Genomic DNA, 27,288 nt, shown 5'->3' on the forward strand with positions numbered 1-27,288 from the left:
ATCTATACGCAATGCTCACAAAAAAATTCGTTCGTTTTATCTCTGGGTGCAGGGACAAGTGCAATTCCAAGTCCTTCTTTGATGTCTTATGGCGGTGCAGGTGAGAGTCTAAAGCAGTATTCCTTAGCCCTACCGCTCATAAACATCGAAGAGGGACGTGTAATGTCAGGTGTGACGTCAACGTAGTGTTCCGCCATTACGTTACAGCTTGACTCTGATTGTCTGACGTCACAATGCTCGCTATGGGGCGCCCTGGCTCCGGGCGGGGTGGAGCGGTGCTCCCCGAAGGTCCCGCCATGAGGCGCCCCGGCAGGCTGCCCCTCGTGCTGCTGGCCCTCCTGTCTGCCTCCCTGTGCCATGGGACCACCAAGCTGAGCTCGCCACGGGTGCTGCTGCCCTACTGCAAGGAGGTGCGGGTCAGCTTTATCCTCCGGGCCGGGGGCGGCTGCTACAGCTGGTGAGTTTTGAAGGGCAAAAGTCGTAAAAGTTATGAAGTCAGTGTTAAAAGGGGACAGCATATAGACTAGCAAAACACTAACTGTCACGAGAACCTACAAGAGCATGCTTTTTCGGCTAAACGTCACCTCAGGGTTTAGTTTATTGCGACCAATGCGTCCGCCCTGGCGCTGATCTGGTGGAGAGTGCGCCCTGACCTCAAAGGTGGAGGGCGCTGTGTTTACAACAACTTACTACCTGCTTCAGGACTCCTTGTGTTCAGTTTTCTTGCAGCAATGAAAATGTCAAGATCATTCTTGTGATTAATGTTCCTGCTGGACAGAGATCAAAGTTTTGTCTTATGGCAGTTTTGACTCCCCATAAAATAGCTCAGAGGGTTAATATGCCTGCTGCAGAGAACAGATCTATATTTTATGTGGATAGCAGAGTGGATTAGTAAAGCCAACCGTTCCCAGTGCTTTAAAACAAATGAAATGCAAGTATGAGAGCGGCTACGAACAGATGAGGGGCATTTTTGCAAGGTGGTAGTGAGGAAAGGAGGAAGTCATTCGGGGGGACACAAAAAAAGGTCGTTGCACCAGATGCCATCACCACTAAAGACAGTATTCATAAAAGGAAATGATAGCCCTGGTAGGGAGGTATTTGAATCAATGCCAGGGTTGCCCACTCATAATTTTACAGACAGTTTTGGCAGATTGCAAAACTGGGCAAGGGCGGCTAGAGATTCCTCGAGAAGTCCCGCACACTGTGAACATGGGCTGTGCAGATGTGCCTTTGCAGAGCCAGTATTTATTTCACATGGCAAAAACGGTAAGGTAAAGAAGCTACAACATGGAAGGTGTCCTACAAACTTCAGTGTTAGAAAAACAATTTTAACTTTAGTGGTGCTAACATGGAGGGTTGTGAAAACCTACAATTATTTTCTCTGAACCGACAGGGGAGTGGTCATAAACCATTAATAGATAGACACATAGCCTTTACAATAATGCAACCAAGTCTCTCATGCAATAGAAATTTGAAGTAATGGTCAGTCAGCTTGTATGAGTGGTGAGTGAACATGGCTCTGCAAAGATCAAATTAGTGCATGGAAGGGAGACTTGACAACTCTAATTATTTGAACCAACCTCTCAAAATGTACACCTTGCTTAAAACAAGCTAATAATAGTCTTTAGGGACCTGCAGCACCGGGTGAGCCAATAAGGCATCCAAAACCCTGTTGGTTCCACCTCAGTATCATAAAAGGTTATTCTAACAGGGGCACTGTATGGTGTTCCATATGGTCTTCACAAACAGGCATATCCAAAACCAAAAACTTTACCCTGTGGATTATCAGTATCACCAACATCTTCCTTATTCAGTAACCACTACATCAAGATGTAAATGCCCACATACATGTCTGCATACATCCTCACTCTATCTCAACAACTACTTCCATAAGCTATGAAGTGTATCAAGCACCTCTACTCTTCCTACAGCCCACGTGCACTGCACCCAACATTTCCCAAATGTCTAACTGCAGCCAGCATCCTTTCAGCCATGCCCCTAATTGTGCCAAGGAATCCAATGAAAGACAAAGTGCTTCAATGCCCTCCTGGGTCTGCATCAATGATATGTCCAAAGTAGCTACTTACTCATCACTCTGAAAGCACTTTAAGCCTCTCAAGGCAAAGAGTATTGAAAACACTAAGTGTGGAAAATACATTGCAGTGTATGTTTCTCATTTGTGATGTATACATAGGGAAGACCTATACTGGAAATTATTATGCCAATGTTGATTTGTGAGGCTGACACAGGATGCAAATACTGAGAGGAAACACATCATTTTACAGATAATCATAGTAAGCAAGTGTTTGAGAGGATTGGGTTTTGGTTACCTCCCTCTGATAAACCCTTAGAGTAAATTATTTGCACTGTGATAATCCCACAAAGGCGTTTGTGGGCATGATTGTAAATTCTTTTGTAAACAGCAATCTAGGAAAATGCCCCTTTTTGCTTTGCCCCCTCTACTTTTTGCTACACTTTATTAGTGAGTTTTGGACTCTGCCTTTTGGGATACTGCCGTCAAGTGACCAGTGCATGTGCTCTGACCCCTAAAACATGTAAAAATTGGCTATACTCCTAATTGGCTATTTTCATCTTATTCGCAAGTCAGTAGTATATAGTACAAAAGTGTACCCAGGGCCTGTAACTTAAATGTCACTAGTGGACTGCAGCACACAACGTGCCACCACAAGAATGACTGCATAGGATGACTGCTGGCCTACCACTGTAGCCTATCTAATGTGATTTCAACCTGTCAAAATAACCCCTTTAGACACCCTTAAACCCTCCTTTTAATCATCAATGAATCACCCTTAAGTGGCCTTAATGCCCAGTGAGGCAAGGGGGATGGCATTTAAAAGTTTAATGTAAAGCAAGCCCCAAAGGCCCCAAAAGCTAATTTCACTGTAGCACAGCTAGCCATTCCATAAGAAAGTATTGTAATACTATACTACATTTAAATGTTCTGTCAGCTTAGGAACTAGCTACAAAGTTTATTTTTGATCATTTTAAAATATTTATTACAAGCCAAACTCACTAGTAAGATCCTATTTCTACTAAATATTTTACAAAAGGTACATTTAATCAGTCGCTTTTACCCGCCTAAAGCCTCTAGAATTTCATTTGCACGAGTTTCCAGCTGTGACCCAGGAGCTGTATAGCCCCTTTGATGAGGAGTGAACTTGCTCCCGGAGTTCAGACAAGTACCTTGGGTGTGGAGGGAGTGTTCTGTTCCTCTGACAAGATGGCCATCACACTGACCAGGAACTTTATTAACTTCAGAGTGGCCTACCCTGTCACAGGCAGTTGAAGCTAACACCTGGGACTCCCCCTTTGTTTGTCCTTCTAGCCAGCCAGGCACTAATAACAACGACAGAGGAGCTGCCCCCAGAACTGGTTTTGAATGACCACAGAGGAGGGGTTGTCGTTCTCCTGGCCACATCTCCAGGGTTGGCACAGCAGCTCTGCACAGGGGAAGAATGGTTTTAGGTAAAGAGGGCAATGTGGCATTGTTTGCAGTAGGGCTTACAGGAACGGCCCCAAAGTGTTTAGAGTTATCTCTGGGAATCTTTTTCCTATTGGTTAGGGAGGGGCCAGGAGTCACCCCACACGCAGGGTGGTGTCAGGCACAAATATGGCTCCACTGGGTACACTCTCTGGAGCAATACTGGACCTGCCGATGATAGAAGGACTGCACCTGCTGTTGACACCTGTGAGAGGACCTCTTAAGCTGGACCTGCTCCCACCTGTACCCACTTGTAGCCAGGACAGAGAAGTGACCTTCAAGAGTCGGTTGGCTGACCTCCTGTTGAGCTACACAACATTTTTAGAAGCCCCTTTCTTGGTGAGCCCAGCTAACCAGGTCCAGCTGGACTTGCTGTTGACACTGTTGGTGGCTTCTGAAGGAGTGAATCTTGAACCCCAAGTTTTGTCCTAGATATCCTTGGACCTTTGGCTGCTTCAAAGTGTGCTCCTAACCTCCTGAAAATCCTGGGACTTCTGAAACTATTTGACTCCAAAGACCTCCGGAGGACCGGGCCAAAACTGCCAAATCAGTCTGATGAAGGTGCATTGCCACTGGGCCAAAGATTCAGGTTGCTCCCACTCACGTTTTTTCCGCAGTAGAAATCTGTTCCTTTGGGACGTCGCTGTGACGGGCTGGTGACACCAGTCCCGTCCGATGCAGCAGCCTATGCCGCCACTGCCACTTCGAACCCGGAAGGGGATGGATTTGTAGCCAATCCTCTTCCGCTTCCGGGACCCACGGAACAGCGGCGGAGATGGCACGTTTTGGAGCCTTTTAAACCTGGGAGAGCGTGGACATCGGGAGAAGGAGCAAGTGGAGTCGGTGAAAGGAGCAGCGTTGACGGAGAACTCGAGGAACAGCAGCGGAGTGAACAGGAGACAGGCAGAGCCGTGGAACAAGTGGAAAGTAGTCCGGAGGAGTCCCAGGTGGTGTCGGCGGCGCAGGAGGTGCCCGGCGAACTTCCCAGCCACGCTTCAGGAGAAGCGTGGCCATTCCAGGTGCGCCCTCTTTGCTGGGTCGGGAAGGGCAAAGGGGAGGGAGCGGGGCAAGATGGTAGGGGCGAATAGAGGGAGGAGAAAAGGGAAAAAGCAAGAAGGAAGAAACGCAGTATACAGATGGCACAGTACCCAAAGCAGGAAAACAAACAAACGAAGCGACAGACAGAAAGAGGAAAAAAGGGGGCGGGGGGACCAGAGAAGAGTAACTACAAAGAACACCCACAAGCAGTGCTGGAAAAGAAGCCCAGGAGGGTTGGAAGAGTGAGAAAGGTTGCAGAAGGATAAACAGGAAAACAGGCAATAAGAAAAGAAGAAAGAAAAGAGAAACAGAAACACACGCAGGGGTACGAAGGGCGGGAAGGAGACAAACATAAATCCCCAAGAAAACAGGGATAGTTAACAGGAAGGGAAAAGAGGAAGTCAGACCAAAAGGGACAAAGTAAGACAGAAAGAGGGAGAAACCAGACCAATAGGATGGAAAGAAGAACTGAAGCATAGCGGTTACCAAGAACAGAACAGGATATCATCCAATATACAACTTGCACACCAAGAAAAAATAAAATAAAAACGCACCTGACCAGTAATTCACTGTCTGCGTGTCCTCATTGACCCTCGCGGTCACAAGTGGTGTCAGAAGTGGGATCATTGACAACCCAACGCCATGGAAGAAAAACCCACACCTGCAGACAGGATAGCCCAGCTGGCCGAGGGTCAGCGTCATTTACAGTTGGTTTGGGAACAACAGTTCAGGGAAGCCAAAGAAGAGCGGGAGGCACTGCAGACCTCACTGAAAAGCCAGGCCACCATCATGGCTAATAACCAACTGGTCCAAGAGACTGCGCTGGGTAAATTAACCGACACCATTGCGCACACCCGAGTTCACCCCAACGTGCCAAGCAGCGTCCTTCAGAAATATCAAGAACAAGAGGACCCGACGCGTTCTTTACAAATTTTGAGCGGGTGGCAAGCACCGCTAACTGGCCCGAGGACAAGTGGGGGCAATACATAGCTCCCTTATTGACGGGCCAGCTACAAGCTGCTTATCAGGCGGTAAACCATGGAGGGGTTACTCCCTACAAGGAAATAAAGAAGGCCATCTTAGAACGTGTAGGGTTGGACCAGGAAAGCTACAGGACTAAGTTCTGATGGATCAAGTGGATGTCACAAGAGGATCCCTGTACCATATACTACACGGTGCAGCATGCTGGGGGGAAATGGTTGCAGCCCAAGGAGACCACAAAGGAAGATATGTTTGACGCCATCATTCTGGAGCAATATTTAGAAGCACTCCCTCCCACTACTCGGAATTAGGTCCGACAACACCTTGAATTAACCAACCGCACAGCCATAGACCTCGCTTGTGCATTCCACTGAGCTCCGGATTTTCGGGGAAGCCAACTCAAACCCACAACCTCCATGACAACTCGGGGGGGTCCGATGAAACCCATCCATCCAAAGACCATGGGGCTACCTGGTTCAAAGCGGACAAATCCTCCTCATTCACCAGCCCCAAGAGACCCCATAACGGGACCCCAATGTGTCAACTGTTCAGAGTGGGGCCACATTGCCCGAAACTGTCCCTTAAAGAAAGAAACAGAAGAACTCATGGAGATAGGGGTGCTGAAGGGGCGAGTTTTATGGTCTGGCAATAAGAAAGCAAAATACACCACAACCGTCTCTCTTAATGGCACCGAAAGAAAAGCGTTGGTAGATTCCGGGTGCAGACAAAGTGTTGTCAGACAAGACCTGGTGAAGTCAGAACAATGGTCTCTTCACACCCAGGTCTTGATCACATGTGCCCATGGTGACCAATGATTATATCCTTCTCAATTGGAGGGGAGTTGAGGAACAGATCACAGTAGGAATGATCCCTACTCTAGGGGAGGATCTCATCATTGGTACTGATTATGAGAACTTAGCCCCGCTATTAGCAAAGGCTAGCCAGGACTATATAACTATCACCTGGTGGGAGGAAGCACCGTATGGGAAGGCAGAGGTAGAAGCAAGCCCCTTGAGGCGAAAGCTCACTAGAAAACAAAAGTGGGAGCTGCAGCAGTTTTACCATGCCAACCCAGTTATGACCTCTTCTGTAGGAAGTTGGCTCTGAATGCACTATTTCAAAGTAAGGAATAGTATGCACAGAGTCCAAGGGTTCCCCTTAGAGGTAAGATAGTGGCACAAAGAGATAATTATAATGCTCTATTTTGTGGTAGTGTGGTCGAGCAGTAGGCTTATCAAAGGAGTAGTGTTAAGCATTTGTTGTACACACACAGGCAATAAATGAGGAACACACACTCAGAGACAATTCCAGGCCAATAGGTTTTTGTATAGAAAAATATCTTTTCTTAGTTTATTTTAAGAACCACAGGTTCAAGATTTACATGTAATACTTCAAATGAAAGGTATTGCAGGTAGGTACTTTAGGAACTTTGAATTAGCAAAATAGCATATACGGTTTTCACATAAATCACATATAGCTATTTTAAAACTAGACACACTGCAATTTTCAACAGTTCCTGGGGGGAGTAAGAGTTAGTTAGTTTTTGCAGGTAAGTAAACCACCTACAGGGTTCAAGTTTGGGTCCAAGGTAGCCCACCGTTGGGGGTTCAGAGCAACCCCAAAGTTACCACACTAGCAGCTCAGGGCCGGTCAGGTGCAGAGGTCAAAGTGGTGCCCAAAACGCATAGGCTTCAAAGGAGAAGGGGGTGCCCCGGTTCCAGTCTGCCAGCAGGTAAGTACCCGCGTCTTCGGAGGGCAGACCAGGGGGGTTTTGTAGGGCACCGGGGGGGGGACACAAGTCTACACAGAAAGTACACCCTCAGCGGCACGGGGGCGGCCGGGTGCAGTGTGCAAACCAGCGTCGGGTTTGTAATTGAAATCAATGGGAGACCAAGGGGTCTCTTCAGCGATGCAGGCAGGCGGGGGGGGGCTCCTCGGGGTAGCCACCACCTGGGCAAGGGAGAGGGCCTCCTGGGGGTCACTCCTGCACTGGAGTTCAGATCCTTCCGGTCCTGGGGGCTGCGGATGCAGAGTCTTTACCAGGCGTCGGGATCTGAGGAGCAGGCAGTCGCGGTCAGTGGGAGCCTCGGGATTCCCTCTGCAGGCGTCGCTGTGGAGGCTCAGGGGGGTCAACTCTGGCTACTCACGGTCTCCCAGTTGCCGGGGAGTCCTCCCTGAAGTGTTTGTTCTCCACAAGTCGAGCCGGGGGCGTCGGGTGCAGAGTAGCAAGTCTCACGCTTCCGGCGGGAAACGCAAGTTGTTTCAAAGTTGCTGCTTTGTTTCAAAGTTGCAGTCTTTGGTGAACAGGACCGCTGTCCTCGGGAGTTCTTGGTCCTTCTAGAGCAGGGCAGTCCTCTGAGGATTCAGAAGTCGCTGGTCCCTGGGGAAAGCGTCGCTGGAGCAGTGTCTTTAGAAGTGGGGAGACAGGCCGGTAGAGCTGGGGCCAAAGCAGTTGGTGTCTCCGTCTTCTCTGCAGGGTTTTTCAGCTTAGCAGTCCTCTTCTTCTTAGGTTGCAGGAATCTAGTTTCCTAGGTTCTGGGGAGCCCCTAAATACTGAATTTAGGGGTGTGTTTAGGTCTGGGAGGGCAGTAGCCAATGGCTACTGTCCTTGAGGGTGGCTACACCCTCTTTGTGCCTCCTCCCTGAGGGGAGGGGGCACATCCCTAATCCTATTGGGGGAATCCTCCATCTGCAAGATGGAGGATTTCTAAAAGTCAGTCACCTCAGCTCAGGACACCTTAGGGGCTGTCCTGACTGGCCAGTGACTCCTCCTTGTTTTTCTCATTATCTCCCCTGGACTTGCTGCCAAAAGTGGGGGCTGTGTCCAGGGGGCGGGCATCTCCACTAGCTGGAGTGCCCTGGGGCATTGTAACACGAAGCCTGAGCCTTTAAGGCTCACTGCTAGGTGTTACAGTTCCTGCAGGGGGGAGGTGTGAAGCACCTCCACCCAGAGCAGGCTTTGTTTCTGGCCTCAGAGAGCACAAAGGCCCTCACCACATGGGGTCAGAAACTCATCTCTCAGCAGCAGGCTGGCACAGACCAGTCAGTCCTGCACTGAACAATTGGGTAAAATACAGGGAGCAACTCTAAGATGCCCTCTGTGTGCATTTTTTAATAAATCCAACACTGGCATCAGTGTGGGTTTATTATTCTGAGAAGTTTGATACCAAACTTCCCAGTATTCAGTGTAGCCATTATGGAGCTGTGGAGTTCGTTTTTGACAGACTCCCAGACCATATACTCTTATGGCTACCCTGCACTTACAATGTCTAAGGTTTTGCTTAGACACTGTACGGGCATAGTGCTCATGCACCTATGCCCTCACCTGTGGTTTAGTGCACCCTGCCTTAGGGCTGTAAGGCCTGCTAGAGGGGTGACTTACCTATGCCACAGGCAGTGTGAGTTTGGCATGGCACCCTGAGGGGAGTGCCATGTCGACTTAGTCATTTTCTCCCCACCAGCACACTCAAGCTGGCAAGCAGTGTGTCTGTGCTGAGTGGGGGGTCCCTAGGGTGGCATAAGACATGCTGCAGCCCTTAGAGACCTTCCCTGGCATCAGGGCCCTTGGTACCAGGGGTACCAGTTACAAGGGACTTACCTGGGTGCCAGGGTTGTGCCAATTGTGGAGACAATGGTAAATTTTAGGTGAAAGAACACTGGTGTTGGGGCCTGGTTAGCAGGGACCCAGCACACTTCTCAGTCAAGTCAGCATCAGTATCCGGCAAAAAGTGGGAGGTAATTGCAACAGGGAGCCATTTCTTTACATCTTCCAAACCCGGGCCCCAGGCCGCCACAGTATTGTCTATAGTAGGGAGTTTTCGACAAGCCCAACGAGAGGATCCCACCCTGAAAAACGCATGGCAGCAGGCCCTAAACACGGAAGGGAGAGCGGTAGGTCCCACCTATCTCATAACAAATAGCTTACTATATAGATCTAGTCCCAGCACACCGGGGAGATCCCCGCAACTAGTGGTACCCCAAACCCATAGGCAACAAGTCCTACACTTGGCACATGGGGATAACGGTGGGTCATATGGGAAGAGAAAAAAACGAGGCAGCGGTTCTAAGGCGGTTTTACTGGCCGGGTGTTTACAGGGAAATTAGGAAACACTGTGAGGACTGTCCAAACTGTCAACTTATTAATCCATCCTCTCATGGGGTAGCCCCGTTACAGCTGTTACCAATTATAGACACCCCTTTTTCTCGAGTTGGTCTAGATATAGTGGGACCTTTAGCCCTGTCAGTAAAAGGACGGCAATATATCCTTGTATTAGTGGACTATGCGACCTGATATCCTGAAGCTATTTCCCTTTCCAGTATACATACCAAAACAATAGTCTAGGCCATGATTGAGTTCTTTTCCCGGGTCTGTTTTCCAAAAGAAATACTTACAGACCAGGAAACCCCTTTTATGTCCCGACTTATGGCAGAGATATGTCACTCTCTGGGGGTCCGTCAGATACGGGCCTCGGTATATCATCCACAGACGGATGGTTTAGTCGAAAGGTACAACAAAACCATTAAACAACTGCTCCGAAAAGTCATCTCCGAGGCGGGCAAGGATTGGGAAAAGAAGCTACCTATAGTCCTCTATGCCATACGCACACATGTCCAATCTTCCACAGGACACAGCCCTTTTGAATTACTTTTTGGCCAGCAACCCCGCACACTGTTGGAAATGTTGGCAGAACATTGGGAGGAATCAGAGGGGGAGGTCAAGGATATCCTTACATACACCAAAGAGTTAAGAGAGGACCTACACACCTTGTGGGAAGAAGCCCATACCGCATTACGAGATGCCCAAAGTAAGCAAAAAAAATACTATGATGCAGACAGCACACCCCGGACTTTGAAGGTAGGGGACAAGGAGCTGGGGTTATTACCTACCTGCGAAAGCAAACTGCTCGCCCGATGGCAAGGACCGTATGAGGTAATAGCACAAATCAATCCTACCACCTATAAACTCGAGATACCGCCGGGTACTGGCCGGGAACAAATCTATCATATAAATCTCCTAAAAAAATGGTATGAAGCGACCAACGAACACCCCATCATGTACATTACTAAAGAAGCCGAACAGGACATACCTATTCACCCAATGCCGATGGTTCTGTGTCTGAGACCCCCTACCTCAGTTGAATACTTCTCTCTCTAAAACCCAACTCAACCAACTCCAATCCTTAGTCGATAGCAGTCTTGATGTATTTTCCAAAATACCGGGACAAACTCCTTTGGTTCAACATACCATTCGTACCAATACAAATGTAGTCGTTCGGCAACGCCCATATAGACTCCCAGAGGCTAAAAAGACGATAATTGAGCAAGAGGTAGAAGCTATGTTAAGAGCGGGTATAATCGAACCATCTGTCAGCCCTTGGTGTTCCTCGGTAGTACTGGTACCAAAACCTGACGGAAGGACCCGCTTCTGTGTTGATTTTAGACAAGTCAACGCGGTATCACTTTTTGACTCATACCCGATGCCAAGAATAGACAAACTCCTTGACCGCTTAGGCCAAGCTCGCTATATGTCCACTTTGGACTTAACAAAAGGATATTGGCAAATTCCTCTACGGCCCGAAGATAAAGAAAAGACCGCCTTTGCTACCCCATCCGGCCTTTATCAATTCACGGTTCTCCCGTTCGGCCTCCATGGGGCTCCAGCCACCTTCCAACGGCTTATTGACAGGATCCTCCAACCATTTCACAAATATGCAACAGCCTACCTGGATGATATAGTGGTCTACAATGCCAATTGGGAGGAACATCTGGAACACCTAAAAAAAAAAAATACAAGCCCTAAGGGAAGCCAATCTAACTGCTAACCTGGAGCCATGTAAGTTAGGACAAACAGTCATCAAATACCTGGGGTATGTACTAGGGGAAGGGCAGGTGAGACCCCAAATAGAGAAAATCCAGGCTATTAGGCAAATACCCTTTCCCCAAACGAAAAAGGATGTACGTGCATTTTTAGGCATGGTAGGCTACTATCGTCGGTTTTTCCACCATAGCAGGACCCCTTACAGATTTACTGAAAAAAAAAAAAAAATGTCCCAACCGGTTAACTGCCCTCTCTGATATGGAAGTGCAGAGTTTCGAGACTTTAAAACACCTCCTGACTTCTGAACCAGTCTTATGCTGCCCTGTTTTTTCTAAGCCGTTTGTAGTACAAACCGATGCCTCGGATGTGGGCCTGAGGGCTGTTTTATCTCAGGTGGACAGGGACGGAGCTCTACATCCCATTGTCTACATTAGCCGCAAATTGTTACCCCGAGAACAACACTACCCCACCCTTGAAAAGGAGTGCTTGGCAATTAAATGGGCAGTGGAATCACTACAGTATTATTTGGAATGGAGACCATTCACGCTAATTACAGACCACGCTCCGTTAACCTGGCTTGCTCAACATAAAGATACCAATGCGTGGGGGCTCAGATGGTTCCTCTCACTCCAGACTTTTTCGTTCCAGGTTCGCCATTCCCCTGGCTCCGGCATGGTTAATGCTGATTATCTTTCCCGGTACCCTGTCACTGAGCGGCTCTATCAGCCTCTCGCTAGGGGGAGTGTCTGTGACGGGCTGGTGACACCAGTCCCATCCGATGCAGCAGCCTGTGCTGCCACTGCCACTTCGAACCCGGAAGAGGATGGATTTGTAGCCAATCCCCTTCCACTTCCGTGACCCACGGAACAGCGGCGGAGATGGCGTGATTTGGAGCCTTTTAAACCTGGGAGAGCGCGGACATCGGGAGAAGAAGCAAGAGGAGTCTGTGAAAGGAGCAGCGTTGACTGAGAATTTGAGGAACAGCAGTGGAGCGAACAGGAGACAGGCGGAGCCGTGGAACAAGCGGAAAGTGGTCCGGAGGAGTCCCAGGTGGTGTCGGCGGTGCAGGAGGCACCCAGTGAACTTCCCAGCCATGCTTCAGGAGAAGCGTGGCCATTCCAGGTGTGTCCTCTTTGCTGGGTCGGGAAGGGCAAAGGGGAGGGTGCCGGGCAAGACGGTAGGGAGGAGAAAAGGGAAGAAGCAAGAAGGAAGAAACGCAGTATACAGAAGGCACAGAAGGGGCAGTACCCAAAGCAGGAAAACAAACAACCGAAGCGACAGACAGACAGAAAGAGGAAAAAGGGTGGGAGAAAACCAGAGAAGAGTAACTACAAAGAACACCCAAAAGCAGTGCTGGAAAAGAAGCCCAGGAGGGTTGGAAGAGTGAGAAAGGTTGCAGAAGGATAAACGGGAAAACAGGCAATAAGAAAAAAAGAAAGAAAAGAGAAACATAAACACACGCAGGGGTATGAAGGGCGGGAAGGAGACAAACATAAATCCCCAAGAAAACAGGGATAGGAACAGGAAGGGAAAAGAGGAAGACAGACCAAAAGGGACAAAGGAAGACAGAAGGGGGAGAAACAAGACCAATAGGATAAGCAACATACCGGTGCTTTGTCTTGTGTTTTCTTCCATGCGCCATCCCGGAAGCCCTGAAAGAAAAGAGAGACGGAAAGAAGAACTGAAGCGTAGCGGTTACCAAGAACAGAACTGGATATCATCCAATATACATCTTGCACACCAAGAAAAAATTAAATAAAAACGCACCTGAACCAGTAATTCACTGTCCACGTGTCCTCATTGACCCTCGCGGTCACAGTCGCGTAGATGCCTTCTGGCCTTGTGGAGTCCTATTCAGCTACAGCTTTTAGCATGCCCCCTGCTGGAAGAGTACGAGCCCCAAGGTAGTGACTAAGTTCGAAGAGAGAAATCTTCACCAGTTGGACGTCGTTTGCACCAATGACCTACCTCAGCTGGGGTCAAGGGTCACGGGTGCAGTGGTTGCTGTAGCTGTCGGATTTTCTCTCTCCACCAGGCTGTGGGAGACGGGGGCCTGCGCGCAGGGACTGAAGGCGACTTGGATGAGTCCAGGAGAGGTGACACGAAGGTGGGCTCGAGCTGAGGACAGATGGGAGCCCTGCTGACCAGAGCAGGCCTTTGTTTCAGGCCCTCGAGACTGCTGGTTGTCACCTTGGGGGAAGGGGGCCGAGAAACCTGTCTGTGGTGGCTAAACTGGTCAGGACCATTCAATCAGCACACTTAATAGTTGGTAGGTTTCAGGGGGCTCCTTTAAGTTGCTCTCTGTGTGCATCTTTTAATAAATCCACAGCTAGGGTCAGTGAGGGGTTATTATTCCGAGATGTTTGATACCAAGCATCCCAGGATTCAGAGAAACTATTATGTAGCTGGGGATCTCGTAATGACCAGTGTCCAGCACATGCATTTAATATGGCTTCCCTGTACCCTTACTATGTCTGAGAATCGACATAGACATCGCAAGGGTATATATGCTCATGCAAATCTGCCATCACATGTAGTATAATGCACCCAGCCATAGGGCTGTAAGGCCTGCTAGAGGCGTGACATATATATATCACATGCTGTGTTTAGGGGGCGTGGCACACAGGTTGTGTGCCATGTTGTGTTTTCAATTTTGGAAGCACCTTGTCACGCAACCTGCAAAGGCAGTCTCCATAAGGTTGTTGCTGGGTCCTTCAGAGTGGCACAAGTTGTGTTGCAGCTCTGAGGTGCCCTCTTCAGCACCTATGCCCTAGGTACCAGGGGTACCATTTAGTAGGGACTTATGGAGGGCTGAAGGGCCTGGTCACTTGGGATCAAGTGACCAGCTATCTTGTTTTAGGGAAGGAACACTGGCAATGGGGACCTGGTTAGCAGGAACCCAGTGCACTTCAGTTTAAGTTGCATCTACAAACAAGGCAAAACGTGTGTGGGGTGCTCCTGCATCCAGAGTACAGCTTCCTACACCTCCAGTTCTAGTCTCTATTGTTTATTTTTTGTCATTTTGGTGTTACCTTGGTCATTAAATTGTTCTTTATGTTTATGAATTGTACTTGAATTTTCATTTGGTGGTATTTTCAACTCCTTAACTCTTTTTGGTACTTCTAGAGCCTGTCTGCTATGAGCCATTGCAACTGTAAGGAATTGGGATACTGGCTTAGGGGTAAGGCGTGAAACTGTACTCAAGCAGTAACCACAATCCTTATCAGGGTGTGGCCACAAGCAAACCCTAAATTTACCTGTGCTTAACCATCTTGTAGCTTGGCACAAAAAACGGTCAGGCTTAATTTAGAGGCAATGTTTAAAGTATGTATGCAGCACTTCAAACAGTAATACAGTGAAAACAACACAAAAAAGTCCCACACACATTTAGAAAAATATTGAAATAAATTAAGGCTAAATCAACAACAATCCAATCACTGGAACTGGAAATATGACCTTTTGAGGTTTTTAGTGAAAATAGCACCAAAAAGCTCAAAGCCCTAACTGTGGTTATCTGGATGTGCAGACTGGGACAAGGTCACAAGTTCAGACTGACTACGATGGGGCGCGGTGCGGCTACAGGGACCCAGCTAGGCCTGCTGAGCAAGATTACCTTGAATCCCGGTTGTGAAGTAATGCAAATGTCCGCATCAAGGGTGTATTGTGCAGTGGCGGTTCCTAAAAGCTGAAAGGCATAGAGGCTGTCACATGAGGTCTTGTGTTATCGTCGAGGATGCCATCAATGAGGGGCCCTCGATGCGAAGGCCTGCATTGAGGATGCTTTGTGTAGCAGCTTTTCATAGGAGGATGTGGAAGGTGATGCAAAGTCATGCGCAGGGGACGCGTCAAGCAGCGGTCCCAGTGTGGAGTTTGGTGAGGCAATGTATCACACATAGACTCTGATGCACAATTTTTGGGAGGTAATAGGTCATGGTGTGTTGGATCTGCTGGTCCCACAATTGCACTGCAGAACACGTTCAGGCCCACTTTCAAGGGTCCAAGACTGTGGTGACACCACTTGGAATGGCAGCAATCACAGCTGGCAGAGTCCAAGTGCTGGGTTCAAGATGGAGAAGCCTGTTCTGTCCCTGAGACTTCTGATTAGGAGGCCAGCCAACTAGCCCCTGTAGTCACTCTGGTGGTCCTGGGTGCAAGATGCAGGTCCAGTCCTCCTCATTCAGGCAGGAGGGAAGCAGGGCAGCAGAGTGGCAGCCCTTCTTGCACAAAGAAGTACAGTAGTCCCGTTTGAGTCTTCCACAGGCCCATGTGTGTACTGAATAGTTGGGGTCTGAAGTCCAGTATATCTGCTACTTACTTTGAAGTACAAGAAGCTGCGAGAGGTTTCCACTGCCCTCTACCCCAGAGGTGCTTTTGGAGTTTCCTGCCTCCCTGCCCTGGCCCCAGCTTGTATGGGGTCACAAAAGACCAGTGTTGTACTGTAGGAAGCCGACTCTTTATGTGGTGAACCAAAAAGAGATATGCTGTGTAAAGAGTCCAGGTTTCCCTTATAAGTAGACAGGGGCTTGCTTTAACAATCCCAAGGTGCTCTATTTGTGGTAATGTAGTCAAGCAACATTAGGTTTGTCAGAGGGCCGTGTTAAACATTTGTTGCATACACAGAGTCAACAAATGATGCAAACATTCAAGTAGGTTTACACCAATTTAGATTTAAAAAAAAACATTTTTATATATATTGTAACACCAAGAACTTCGTAATTGGATAAGTACTTTTACGAGTTATCATTTTTTGTGGTATACAGAAATACACTTGTATATGTAGCTTGAAAGTGGTAATGTTATCCTATGGGAACGAGACATATACTGCTTCTGGGTACTAGTCAGCAACTTACAGGACAGTTCTTCTGGATTTAAGGTAGATATGAGGCAAGGTCCGAGGCAGCACCAACAGGTCACCTCAGTTGGCCCAGGAGCATCCAGTGCAGAGGTGCGTTTCAGCATCGGTGCTCCATTTAAATCAATAGGAAATGGTCCTGGCGAGAAGAGGCTGCCAGCAAGGACTGGGAGGCCAGTTTGGTGGAACCCTCAGCGGGTCTCTGGTCTCGAGGGCACATGTGGCCACCGGCGGTTCACTGAAACTCGGGCTGGGGGGCTCGTGTGCAGTGGTGCTTTGTCCAGTGGGGTCACGCTGTGGAAGACTCTTGTGGTTTCTGCTGTGCTGCAAAAGAGGCCGCAGGTGGTGACCGGAGGGCTAGTCCAACCAAACATGAACAGGGGTTCAGCTCTTGATGGTCTCTGGACCACGTCAGCACCAATGAACCACTTCTACTTGGGCTTTGGGGCTCATGTGCAGTGGTACTTTCTGGTGTCAGGTTGCGGCGGTCCAAGCCGCTCGCAGTTTCTGCTGTCCTGCAGAAAGAGGTTGCAGGCGGTTACTGGGGGATCAGTCCAGCTAAACCCAAAGGGGGGAGGAGGTTGAGCTCTTGAGGGTCTCTGTGCCTAAGGGTCACTGTCGGTTCACTGGTACTCGGACTAGGGGGCTCGTATACAGTGCTGCTTTGTCTGGTGGGGTCGCACTGGCAGGGACTCTTGCTGTTGGTCTTTCTGGTGCCTGCAGAACACAGGGAAGCAGTTCCTCTGCTCCAAGGGATATGTAGCTGGCAAGGTGAAGTTGTGGGTCACTTCTCCACAGCTTTGGGAGGTGACACCGCTTTCTGGGTGAACCCGGTTCATGCAAAAGTCAAGGTCCAGCCGCAAGGCAGGGTTTTGCGCCAAGTGGTGGTGAAGTCTTCAGTCCTTGCATCATAGGTTTTCTTTTCCCTTCTTTCTTCTTCAGGCAGACAAATCTATGTTCCTGGTGTCTGGGGCCCACCTAAATACTGAATTTCACAAGGGTCCTAAATATCTTGCTAACTGGGGAAAATTGTACCATTTTAGGTAAAGAGATCTGTCACTGGGAACCTGATTAGCAGAAACCCAGTGCACTTCTGTAAAAATTTCAGCAGATACCAGACAAAAAGCGAGGGTGACCATCTCAAAAGGGAGGGCCATTTATCTACAGATACCCATTGCGAGAGTTTTCAGACAGGGCCTTTGTGATGTGCAAGTGTGACAGGTGACAGATCCTCCCCCTCATTAAGTCGTACACTTAGCTTCCCTTTGTCTTGTCTGGGAGCAATACTCAGGGAACAACTGCCAGCTACGCATTATTATGTGACCTGGGATACAGGCTGCAGGCATCGAATGTTTGGAACACAAAAATTCCAAATTTGTAAAAGTGGCATTGTCAGAATTGTGACTTAAAGTCTGACTTTACCATTAAAAAGGCTTTCAATTACAATTCTATAGAACCCAACTCAACCTGTTACCAATTAAAAGTTATAATTTACCAAATGTACTTAGGTAACCCAATGTTATCCAATGGGAGAGGTAGGGCTTGCAGTAGTGAAAAGCGATTTTAGGAGTTTTTCACTACCTGTACATGTAAAACTTAAAAGTACATGTCCAAATTCTTGAATATACTGCACCCTGCCCTCTGGGCTGTTTAGGGCCTACCCTGGGAGTGACTTATATGTACTAAAAAGGAAAGTTTTGGCCTGACAAAGGGTTTGTTTTGCCAGATCGAAATGGCAGTAAAAAAACACACAGAGGCTGCAATGGTAAACCTGATAAATGTTTTAAAGGACTACTTAAGTGGGTGGCACAATAAGTGCTGCATGCCCTAGTACCATTTAATTTACAGGCCCTAGGTACATGTGGTACCACTTTACTAGGGACTTACATGTATATTAAATATGCCACTTGGGTGTAAGCCAGTTTTACAGTGTTTGAAGGAGAGACCCTAAAACAAGTTTGCACTTGATTCATTAACAAATTGTTCAGGGCAGAAAGGGTCTGATTTTCTAATTCTAAAAAAGGCCTTTCAGTGCTTTAATATAATCTAATGTGCTGAAGTGAAACATGCCCAAAATATGCTTTTTAAATTTAACAGATTGTACCTCAGCTAGAATTGTTATACTGAAGTAAAGTAAAGTGGCAGTCAGCAATGCCGGCAGCGGAGCGCATGTGGTTCTGGCTGAGTAGAGCTGTTCTCTTTAGTTTCCTCTCCGTTGCTCTTTCAGAAAGGATGCAAACTTTTTTTTGTATGAAATTTAGCCACTAGGTATAGAAAAGACAATGTGACTAGACCTGGTTGCAGCCCTCCCTCCACCAGCTGTGACTCTCTGCATTGTCTTTGATGCAAGTTTTCCCATACCCGCATCCAGGGATCCCAGAGCATGTCAACTAAAGATTTTGAGGACTAGGTATTTCGACCACCTATCCAATGGGAGATCAGTGTGTCGGTTATGATACATTATTTTAATGTGAATTCCTAAAGCACATCTACACCATAAGGTCTCTAGACGATAAGCTGTAATCTTGACCAGTGATACAGAGAAAGCAAGAGAAGAGGAAAGTTATAAGTTTTAAGATTTATCCAGGACATACTGTGCTGATAAGTGTAGTACAGCTATCCAGGAAGCGAGTTCCAGAGGTTGGGGGTTGGGGCCTATAAAGAGAATGGTTTCTCACTTTAAGAAACTTTTCTACAGAAAGGCTGGGCTAGAGGAAAAGATGTTGAGGAGCAGAAAGAGCTAGTGGGGCCATATTTCGTGATTATTTTTTTTTAATGACAAGTGAAGGCAGAAAAAGTGTTGTCGAATTTGTGAAACAAGGTCATAGGAAAGCTAGGTGGATGATAGATAAGCATTATAGAGACAGATTTTCGATGATAAAACTACGGGAAGTGGTGGTCAAGCTTCAGCATACGCTATGGCTAGACATAGAGTTTTAATAGTTGTTCCCCATGGGAAAGGTATGGCTGAGCTGTACTGTACTGTATGGTTAAGATGGTGTGTATACATTCCTCAGGTTTGAATTGCTGCATTCACACATGTTCCTGTTGGACATTTGTCTGGTGGTTTGTAGTTATTCAGTTCCATTGCTTGGCGGGTGCTTCCTTACCTCACAATATCGATGCAGAGCTACCGCAAGCACCTTGTTTCTGGAGTTTCACAAATCCCCGCCCCATTGACAATGCACATGTGATTTAGTGATAGAATTGTGAGCTTCCTCTGATGTTGGTTGTCAAATTCTGTTTAGTGTGCAAATGCTGGCTAGTTTTCTAATTCCTAACTAAGTCCAGCTTCATGTTAGTGTTTGATGTATATGAAACAAACCAAAGACCATAAACATCTTTTGATTTGTACATGTTAACCATCTATTTTATAATTGCGCAACCTCCTCGTATGTGTCCATAACATTTTCCTCCTGTCCTGAATTTTTATCCTGAATTTTGACCCCTTGTCCTGAATTTTTACAGTCACTGCCCTGAATTTGCCTCCATGCGAGGTGGTCACCTTGTTCTGGGATACCGTACTGTGAAAATGAAACTCTCCACACAGAGTCCTGGTGAGGTGTATTTACAATTGCAACTGTGGCATCCCTGGTGGTAAGGGGCAGAGGAGATTCCAGGCAGAATGTCCTGGCTTCAGATTGCTAAGGCTGTCCCTGCAGCAACACAAGAGCACTTCATTTCACAGTGCATGGTGGAGACCCTGTTGCACGGGTGGCTGAGTGCTGAATGACCTTGAGGCAATGTCAAGCACAGACTTTCGTCATGGAGAAATGCTGCCTCCCTCTGCAGTCACATGAATGTGTCCTTCCCTGCCCAGTGCAGTCGCTTGGGACCCGGCCCATGCAAGGCATTCATGAGATAATTTTCAGGCTTATTTAATTGAAAGCCTCTGCTGTGGTGGCAGCTCTTGGCGAGCTCTGGAACAATCACTATTCTCATGGAGCTTTGGCAAAGCATACGGGTGCGAATTCTGGGACCAGAGATAGGTATGTCTGAGGAGGCTGGAAACCCCACGCCCCTGTAAGTCATGATGGCGCAGGCGCAGGAACGGATGTGTTGAAGAGGTGGTTCTCTTTTTTTTGGGCCCTTCGTGGTATTGGACATTTAGGAGAGTGGCTGCTGCGTCTTTGTGATTTGATGTTGCTCACTGCCTGACACAAAAAATGCATCGTAATGGAAACATAGAGACTGAGGAGCAATGAGAGACACTTTTTTCCTACTAAACCTCCCACTAGAAAAAAGCAAATGTTGTGGTGACATGGGTACAGAACTGTCCCATTATGAGTTTCTTTTTTGGTCTGGCGTAATCTAAGATCTTTTTTGATTTTACTGAAATTCTATGTACAATATAGTGACATGGTGCCTTCACACAGCCCTTTTCAGCCATTGATCTATAATTGAGTCATTCAGTTTTTCCTTCTACCTGTTACAGCAGCATGGGCAGTGGGTTAGCCCACTCCCCAGGCACTGGCTGAAACTTACATTCACTAGCATCTCTCCAAGGGGGGCGAGCCCCAACTCCCTGCCACCCCTCCCTAGCGCCTCATCAACATAGCTGTTGACTGTGCCAAGAGCACATACAAAGAAACACTCACTGCATCTTGCCACAGACGTTAATTTGTTAAAATGCCTTTCATTACAAATCTGTATTCTTTGCCTAATATGTTTAAATTTGACTTTGTATGCACAGATCTCCTTTGTAGGTGGCCCCTCCTGCACGCCTGTCTGTGGCCCAGTGTGTGCCCCCATTTAAATTCACTTCACTTCTAGACTCACCACTGCTTACTCTCTTCTATTAGGATTGGGAGATAAAAGGTGTCTTCAGTGGCTAGCAGGGAAGAGGTTGTGCAAGCGTGCCTCGATAACAAGACAAAGGTGTTTGAGATGGTCCAACTGGTTGGGATTTTCATTTAATCAATCTATGACTTTAAAATGGGAAAGTGATCAGAATCAAAAAGATTGGAAGTCTGGAGGGTTTGCTGAGAGCCTCAAACATGAACATCTTCAGCTTCCTGATGTTTCAAGTTGAGGATGATCCAGTGGTGATAGCGTTCCAGTTCCTGGCATGAGAGATACTCACATACGCAGGGCAGACTCGCTTTGCAACATGGGAGCTGTGAACATAGTATGATTGTCCACCATATGGGCTGGAGACGCTTCTCGTTGAAATATGCAGCTATGCAGAGAAGGCATTTGTGTTTGAGGCCTTCATTTCGAAACAGCCTGTCACATTCTCATACGCTTAGCATGAATTAGTTTCTATATGAAGTATTTTAACATTGTGGAGATGACAAAAGGTGCAACTTGCTGTAGCGTTCATTAAAACCTGACAAAGATTGAAAGATTTTAACATAATAAAGAAAATAAACATTGAATCTTCTTACTGTGACCAAGGAGGCAATCCATTTCAGGAGTGTTCATTTGATTCCAGTGTTGTTCATTCTCTCCATCTGCATTGGATGATGGACATTCCCAAAGGCACATGAGACATCAATTACTAGGAGCGCGCCTACTTGTTTTGATTCATTGATCGTTTTGATGTCATTTTATGTGACAATCGCTGCTGCTTCAGTTCTGTGGTCCGGGCAGAATCAATTCTGGTAGTCCCAGAGAAGGTTTTGTTCTTCTGTGAATGCTGATGTTTGTCTTATAGTGGATCCTGAATGCTATGTCATTACATGTTATGCTATGCTATGTTATGTATCATATCGCTGAGCAAGTGTAGGTCTAGCCTGTAGTCAAACCTAGGGCCTAGTGGGACTACTCGAAAAGCCAGGTCTTCAGCTTCTTGTGCAATTCATAAGTGAGGAGGAGGCTCCTATGTGTAGTGAGTGGCAGGTTAAAGAGCAGTGTCGTTTAAGGCTTGACCACCGGATCTGGTGTTCTGTATGCATGGGATGTGCGCAAGTATGAGTTTGGATGAGTGGAGGTAGCTGGAAGGTTTGTGAAAGCAGAAGTGGTTGTTGAGGTATGTTGGGCCAGTGTTATGTAGTGCCTTGAAAGTGTGGTTGAGGACTTTAAACTGTGCTTGGGAGCCAGTGGAGCTCTTTCAGGGGTGGTGTGATGTTAGTGCAGCATGAGAGGTTGAGAGTGATTCTGTGTGTCAAGTTCTGAATGGTCTGGAACCTCTGGTGAGTTTTTTGTTGATCCTGGCATAAAGCGTGTTCCCGTAGTCCAACGTGCTTGTGACAAGGGCATGTGTGACAGTTTCCTGGGTTCTGATTTGGAGGCATTTGAGAATCTACCTGAGCATCTTCAGGGTATGGAAGCATAAGGTGGTGGTGGTCCTGAGTAAGGTGGTCATGTTGATGTTGCTGTCCATGACTATACCAAGGTTCTTGGCGTGAGTTGTCATCCTCACTCCGTTGGCCACCAAGTGGTGTCCCATGGTGATGTGCTCTTCCTGAAGATCATGATTTCAGTCTTGTCTGTGTTCAGCTTTAGACAGCTGGTCTTCATCCAGTTGTTGATGTCAGTCATGCAGGCATTGAACTTGATCCTGGTAGTGAGTGTCTTGTCCATAAGGGAGAGAATGAGTTGCGTGTTGTCAGCGTAGGAGATGATGTTGAAGTCATGGAGCAGATAGTGCTGGTTTGAGAGATCCTGTATGCATTGAAGAAGGTCGGACTCAGGGAGGATCCATGCGGAACTCTGCAGATGAGGTCACGCGTGTCTGAGCTGTACGGTGCTAGGCTGATTGACTGGGTCCTTCCAATCAGGAGGAGCAGATCCATCAGAGTGCATGTCCTTGGATTCAATGAGGTGTATGAGTTGGATGGGGTGGGAGACGGTGTCAAACGTTACGGATAGGCCTAGGTGGATAAGGGACGCTTTGTCTCCTCTGTCCAGTCATGGGATGTCATCCGTGGCGGTGATGAAGGCAGTTTATGTATTGTTATTGGAGCTGAAACAAGACTGATGTCGGTGGAGTTAGTGGTCGTTGAGATATTCAGTGAGGCGTCTATTGATGATTTTCATTAAGACCGTGGCTGGGAACAGTAGCAGCAAAATAAGTCTGTAGCTGTCTAAGAAAGTTTCATTAGATATTGGATGGTAGAAGGATCAATAGAGTCGAGGCCTAGTTTTTTCAGAATAGGTTTAATGTAGGAGGAGGTGTTGGGTTCACATGTGAAAGGCGCCTTCACCAAGGAAGGGCTGATCAAGGCTCTGATTGCGATGTTGCCTACATGAGCCAGGCCTGGCTCATGTGGGCAACATCACGGTCAGAGTCTTGGTCAATCCTGGTTATTCTGGTGAGCCACAGGCTTCTTAATGTTGGTGAAATCTTTGGGTAGTGAGGTGTTGAAGAAGAGAGAGTTAAGTTGTCATCCTGTTTTGCATTTGGCTGGAGTCATAGTTTCCGAATACAGTGAGATGGGTCAGTGGGTTAATGCACTTTCTCTCGTGTCGCAGCTCCCACCCACCAGGGCACTGTGAGCTCTGTGCAAGAAAAGCCAGAAGATTGAAAAATAAAAAAGTCACAAAGAGGACATTTTGTAATCAAAAGGTTGAAACGTGAACTATAAAAATGTGCCACGGGTGCAGAGTAACGCCGAGCACCCGTATCCATGCACCTAGGTGACACGTAACACTGGGCTTCACTGTCCCCTCACTCACAAAGAGCCCTGTGCATAGCTCTTTGCTGCTTCGTCTTACTTAATTTTTTTCTGCAGAATCAGCCAGTTTGGTACTGTCTATTAAAACAGACATTTGCTCCCATGTTTCTGTAAATTCAGAAATTACTCTCTAACTCCAGCTGACTTGCTTGCACATTAACTATCCAGTTTAGTCGTCATGTTTGGTCTGTTAACCCTCTTACCTTTAAGCATTTGAGCGCCATCTGGTGGCTATTGTCGGGATTTCTATTGACTTTCAAATACAACAGTAATAATAGTTTTTATTATATTTATGGACTTTTAGTGTGTTTTCCTGCGCGGGCCAGGCAACAGGGGCGCTCAAGCGGTGTGTAGGAGTCCTTAACCATTAATTGTAATAATAGAAATAAACTCAACAACTGTGAGAGAACTAGCAGTTTAACTGATGACCTGAGAGCGCCTTGGTGCGTAGAGCCCAAAAAGTGAAAGGATTTTGGTTGCCCTCACAATTTAATGGTACTGTGTCGGGCTTTAGCATGAAAATCGGCCATTTTTGCCAGCTGAGGGACCTCAGCGTTGCTTATATTTTCATTTTCGCCATAGAAGGTAAGGAACTGTGTGGAGGGAGGACAGTTCAAATGGAGAAGTGGAGGTATTTTTTTTGAGGGGGGGGGTCGCTGCAAACAGGTGGAAGTTACAAGCAGTCACGAGAGGCGAAATCAGTGGCAGTCATCCTGTAATGTGTGTACTCATTTTTTTCACAAAGCCTGTCCAAATAAATTTGAAAAGAAGAAATGCTTAACTAAAGCTGCCGAACTGTCTCGACGGGCTACAGACATGGTTAGATTAATGACACGGGCGTAATTTAGTGAGAATTTGCTGGTTGTAAATCTCAAATGTCCCAACTACCACTAAAACTGCAGTGGGCTGTAGGGTGAATGGGGTTAGGGCCAAGGTTCTGGATGTATAGGAATGTCTGCATGGTTGGTCAACATCTCTACATTTTTTAGGCAGAGTAATGGCAAGTGACAGGTGCAAAGTCCTCTGCCACCCTGTCTGCCTTCACTCCATCCACCAGATGCTAAATCAGGCCTTCTTTCTAGAGTTTGCAAAAAACTATGAGTTGGAATGCTTCCTCGAGCGATTCCCAGCAGACTATTTGCAAGCATTCATCTTATCACCTTTGGGTGTTTGATTGCCCGTAATATGTCTGGAAACCTGTGACTGCCCAGCTTTTCATGCCTCCTGCTGCCAATATTTGTGATTTCCAAAACTTTGTACATTTTCATCCATTGAAGGGATGATTACATGGGAGCAGGTTTACTACTGTTTTTTGTAAATCGATCACTGTATATATTTAAGTTCCTGATCCAAAAAATGAACAAATAAAAACGTCTGAGTGAGAACAGGACAATGAGAAATACCAACACAGACACAGCAGACCTGATCCAAGACCTCCAGACTCAACAACCAAGCCATGATTGCATTTATTTGGAGTATGTCACACCCCAGACTCCCCCTGAAGCTACACCCCTGGTTAATAAACTGAACTATGTCACCTTCTCTTAACTTTAGCAATAATGCTTACTTCATATAATATTTGGGTGTTAACATCCCAAAAAATTAATTTCAGAATTTGGTGTTTTTCTGATGTCTTGTTATGTTCTCATTGCATCTAACACAACAAAGACCATTTACGAGTAGTATCTTTACAAGACCTGCCCAAGTGCAGACATAAAGATACTACTCATAAGTGTCCTTTGTGAATTCCCAAAAATCGTAAACTTGGACACTTGGTCTAAGTTTAGACCAAACGTCTAAGTTTACCTTTGTGAATCGGGCCACACGTCTTGAAGAGACAGTGTATGCGCTGCCTAGGCGAGTCCTAAAAATGCACACACCCTCTCCCTCGCTGTGTTTAGGACGACTTCATAAATGTTGGTTATTTCACAAAATAATGTGTTTTCTCTTACCTAGTACCTCTACCAATCTGCATTCCTCTCCCTTTCCGCTGCCCTTTAAGCATCTCATGTGCCATACTTGTTGTGTAATGTATTTCAAAATTATGTGCCAGCCTGATTGTTGGTAAATCTGAAGCTCGCGCCCCCCAGTCTTACTGACCAAGCTACGTCCCTGCACGTTTCTTGTCAGTTGTTAGTCCCTCCCTCGGATTCACAGCAGAGGAGATTCTCTCGTTTCATTTCATCTGAACCATGTCACACTGTGGAATTAACTGTCCGAGCACGGTTTTCTAGTAACAAAAAGTAAGGGAACTGTTTTTGTTAAATGAAGGGGCACGTCGTTCTCCACAGATCTCGCCCTCTTCTACCTCTGTGTAAAATCACCCTTTCATTACCTGGTTGACCTGGTGAGGTAAGATCAAGCCTAGATTTGAGCGATGCGTTCAGAGGTGGTCCAAGCAGGGCTGGACTAGAAATTAAAAGCAGTTCAAGCAAAGTGATGGAACCAGCCCTCTGCTGCAGACAGTGAGCAACCATGGTGATAGAGCCCGTTTTTTTTAGGGGGATTTGTGGAGCTCTGGCACAAGCAAACTTTATAAAGATTGAGGTCATGCAGCTCATTGTATGGAACAAATCGACAGATGCACTGAGCAGTAATTGATAGATTTTGAAGCAGGCCTTAAATGGAAGTAATGTGATAATCAGGCACATGGGAGTTTAACATAATGCCCAGGAATATATTTTCTCCGTAGCAGTAGATCATGCACCTTCCTATGAAAAAAAGTATCTGCCTGACACGAAGAGGCGTGTGCTGCTCCCACTCATGAAACGTTTTCCTGTCCACCCTCAGCCTGGACAGTGGAAGATGCCTAGGTACATGTAGTGCACGCCATATGTGCAAGATTCCACTGGTGCTGTAATTTGTTGCTAACAAAAAAGGTCCCCAGGGCATTTACTCATTACACAACACTGTATGTGTACCAAGCTCTTTGGCAAGTCCTGGGGATTACCGAAGGTTTATTCTACGACACTGTTATAGTTGCTTAGAATCTTTACTTAACAACAAGCTGTTTTTTCAGCCTCTAGCCAGTATCAGAAGCAAACAGAAGAGGCTATTCGAAGCAAAATTATTTGCAAAACTCAGTTCAGCAACATTTTTGAATACCTGTGCTAAATAAAAGGACAATGATAAAAGCATTGGAAGGAATAAAGGAGTGAACCAAAGGGAGTCAATTCATAAACTATAGTTACAGGGTGGCAACAAGTACACAGTGTAAATCGAGGAGACGGGGAGCAATGGACACAAAATGAGACACCTGTGAGGCACTGTACTGAAGCAAAAGAATCAAAGATGCATGTTACTTGCTTGGAATGCCTTAATTGAACTATACAAATTTATAGGAAAAAGAGGCACGACAGTATGTGTTGCGGATCTTGAGGATTAGAGAGGAAGATCCTCAAAGCATGAGTCGGAGGACATTAAAATCTTCTGTTGAATTCGGACTTTTTTTCCCTTTCACGCTTAAGTTCCTGCTTGT

The 27,288-nt window shown here is 46.8% G+C and overlaps 1 protein-coding gene across 1 annotated transcript in view; it reads left to right on the plus strand.

Annotated features, from left to right (window-relative positions):
* Nucleotides 1-242: 242 nt before the first annotated feature.
* Nucleotides 243-27,288, plus strand: part of NUP210L (nucleoporin 210 like) — a 201,320-nt gene continuing 174,274 nt past the window's right edge. Inside the window, exons 1-4 of the mRNA XM_069216017.1 lie at nt 243-457; nt 3,760-3,841; nt 4,123-4,521; nt 23,129-23,211. Coding sequence (XP_069072118.1) covers nt 243-457; nt 3,760-3,841; nt 4,123-4,521; nt 23,129-23,211 — 779 coding nt within the window. The remainder of the gene's footprint in view (nt 458-3,759; nt 3,842-4,122; nt 4,522-23,128; nt 23,212-27,288) is intronic.

The sequence above is a fragment of the Pleurodeles waltl genome, chromosome 12 (assembly GCF_031143425.1).
Source record: "Pleurodeles waltl isolate 20211129_DDA chromosome 12, aPleWal1.hap1.20221129, whole genome shotgun sequence".
NCBI classification, from domain to species: domain Eukaryota; kingdom Metazoa; phylum Chordata; class Amphibia; order Caudata; family Salamandridae; genus Pleurodeles; species Pleurodeles waltl.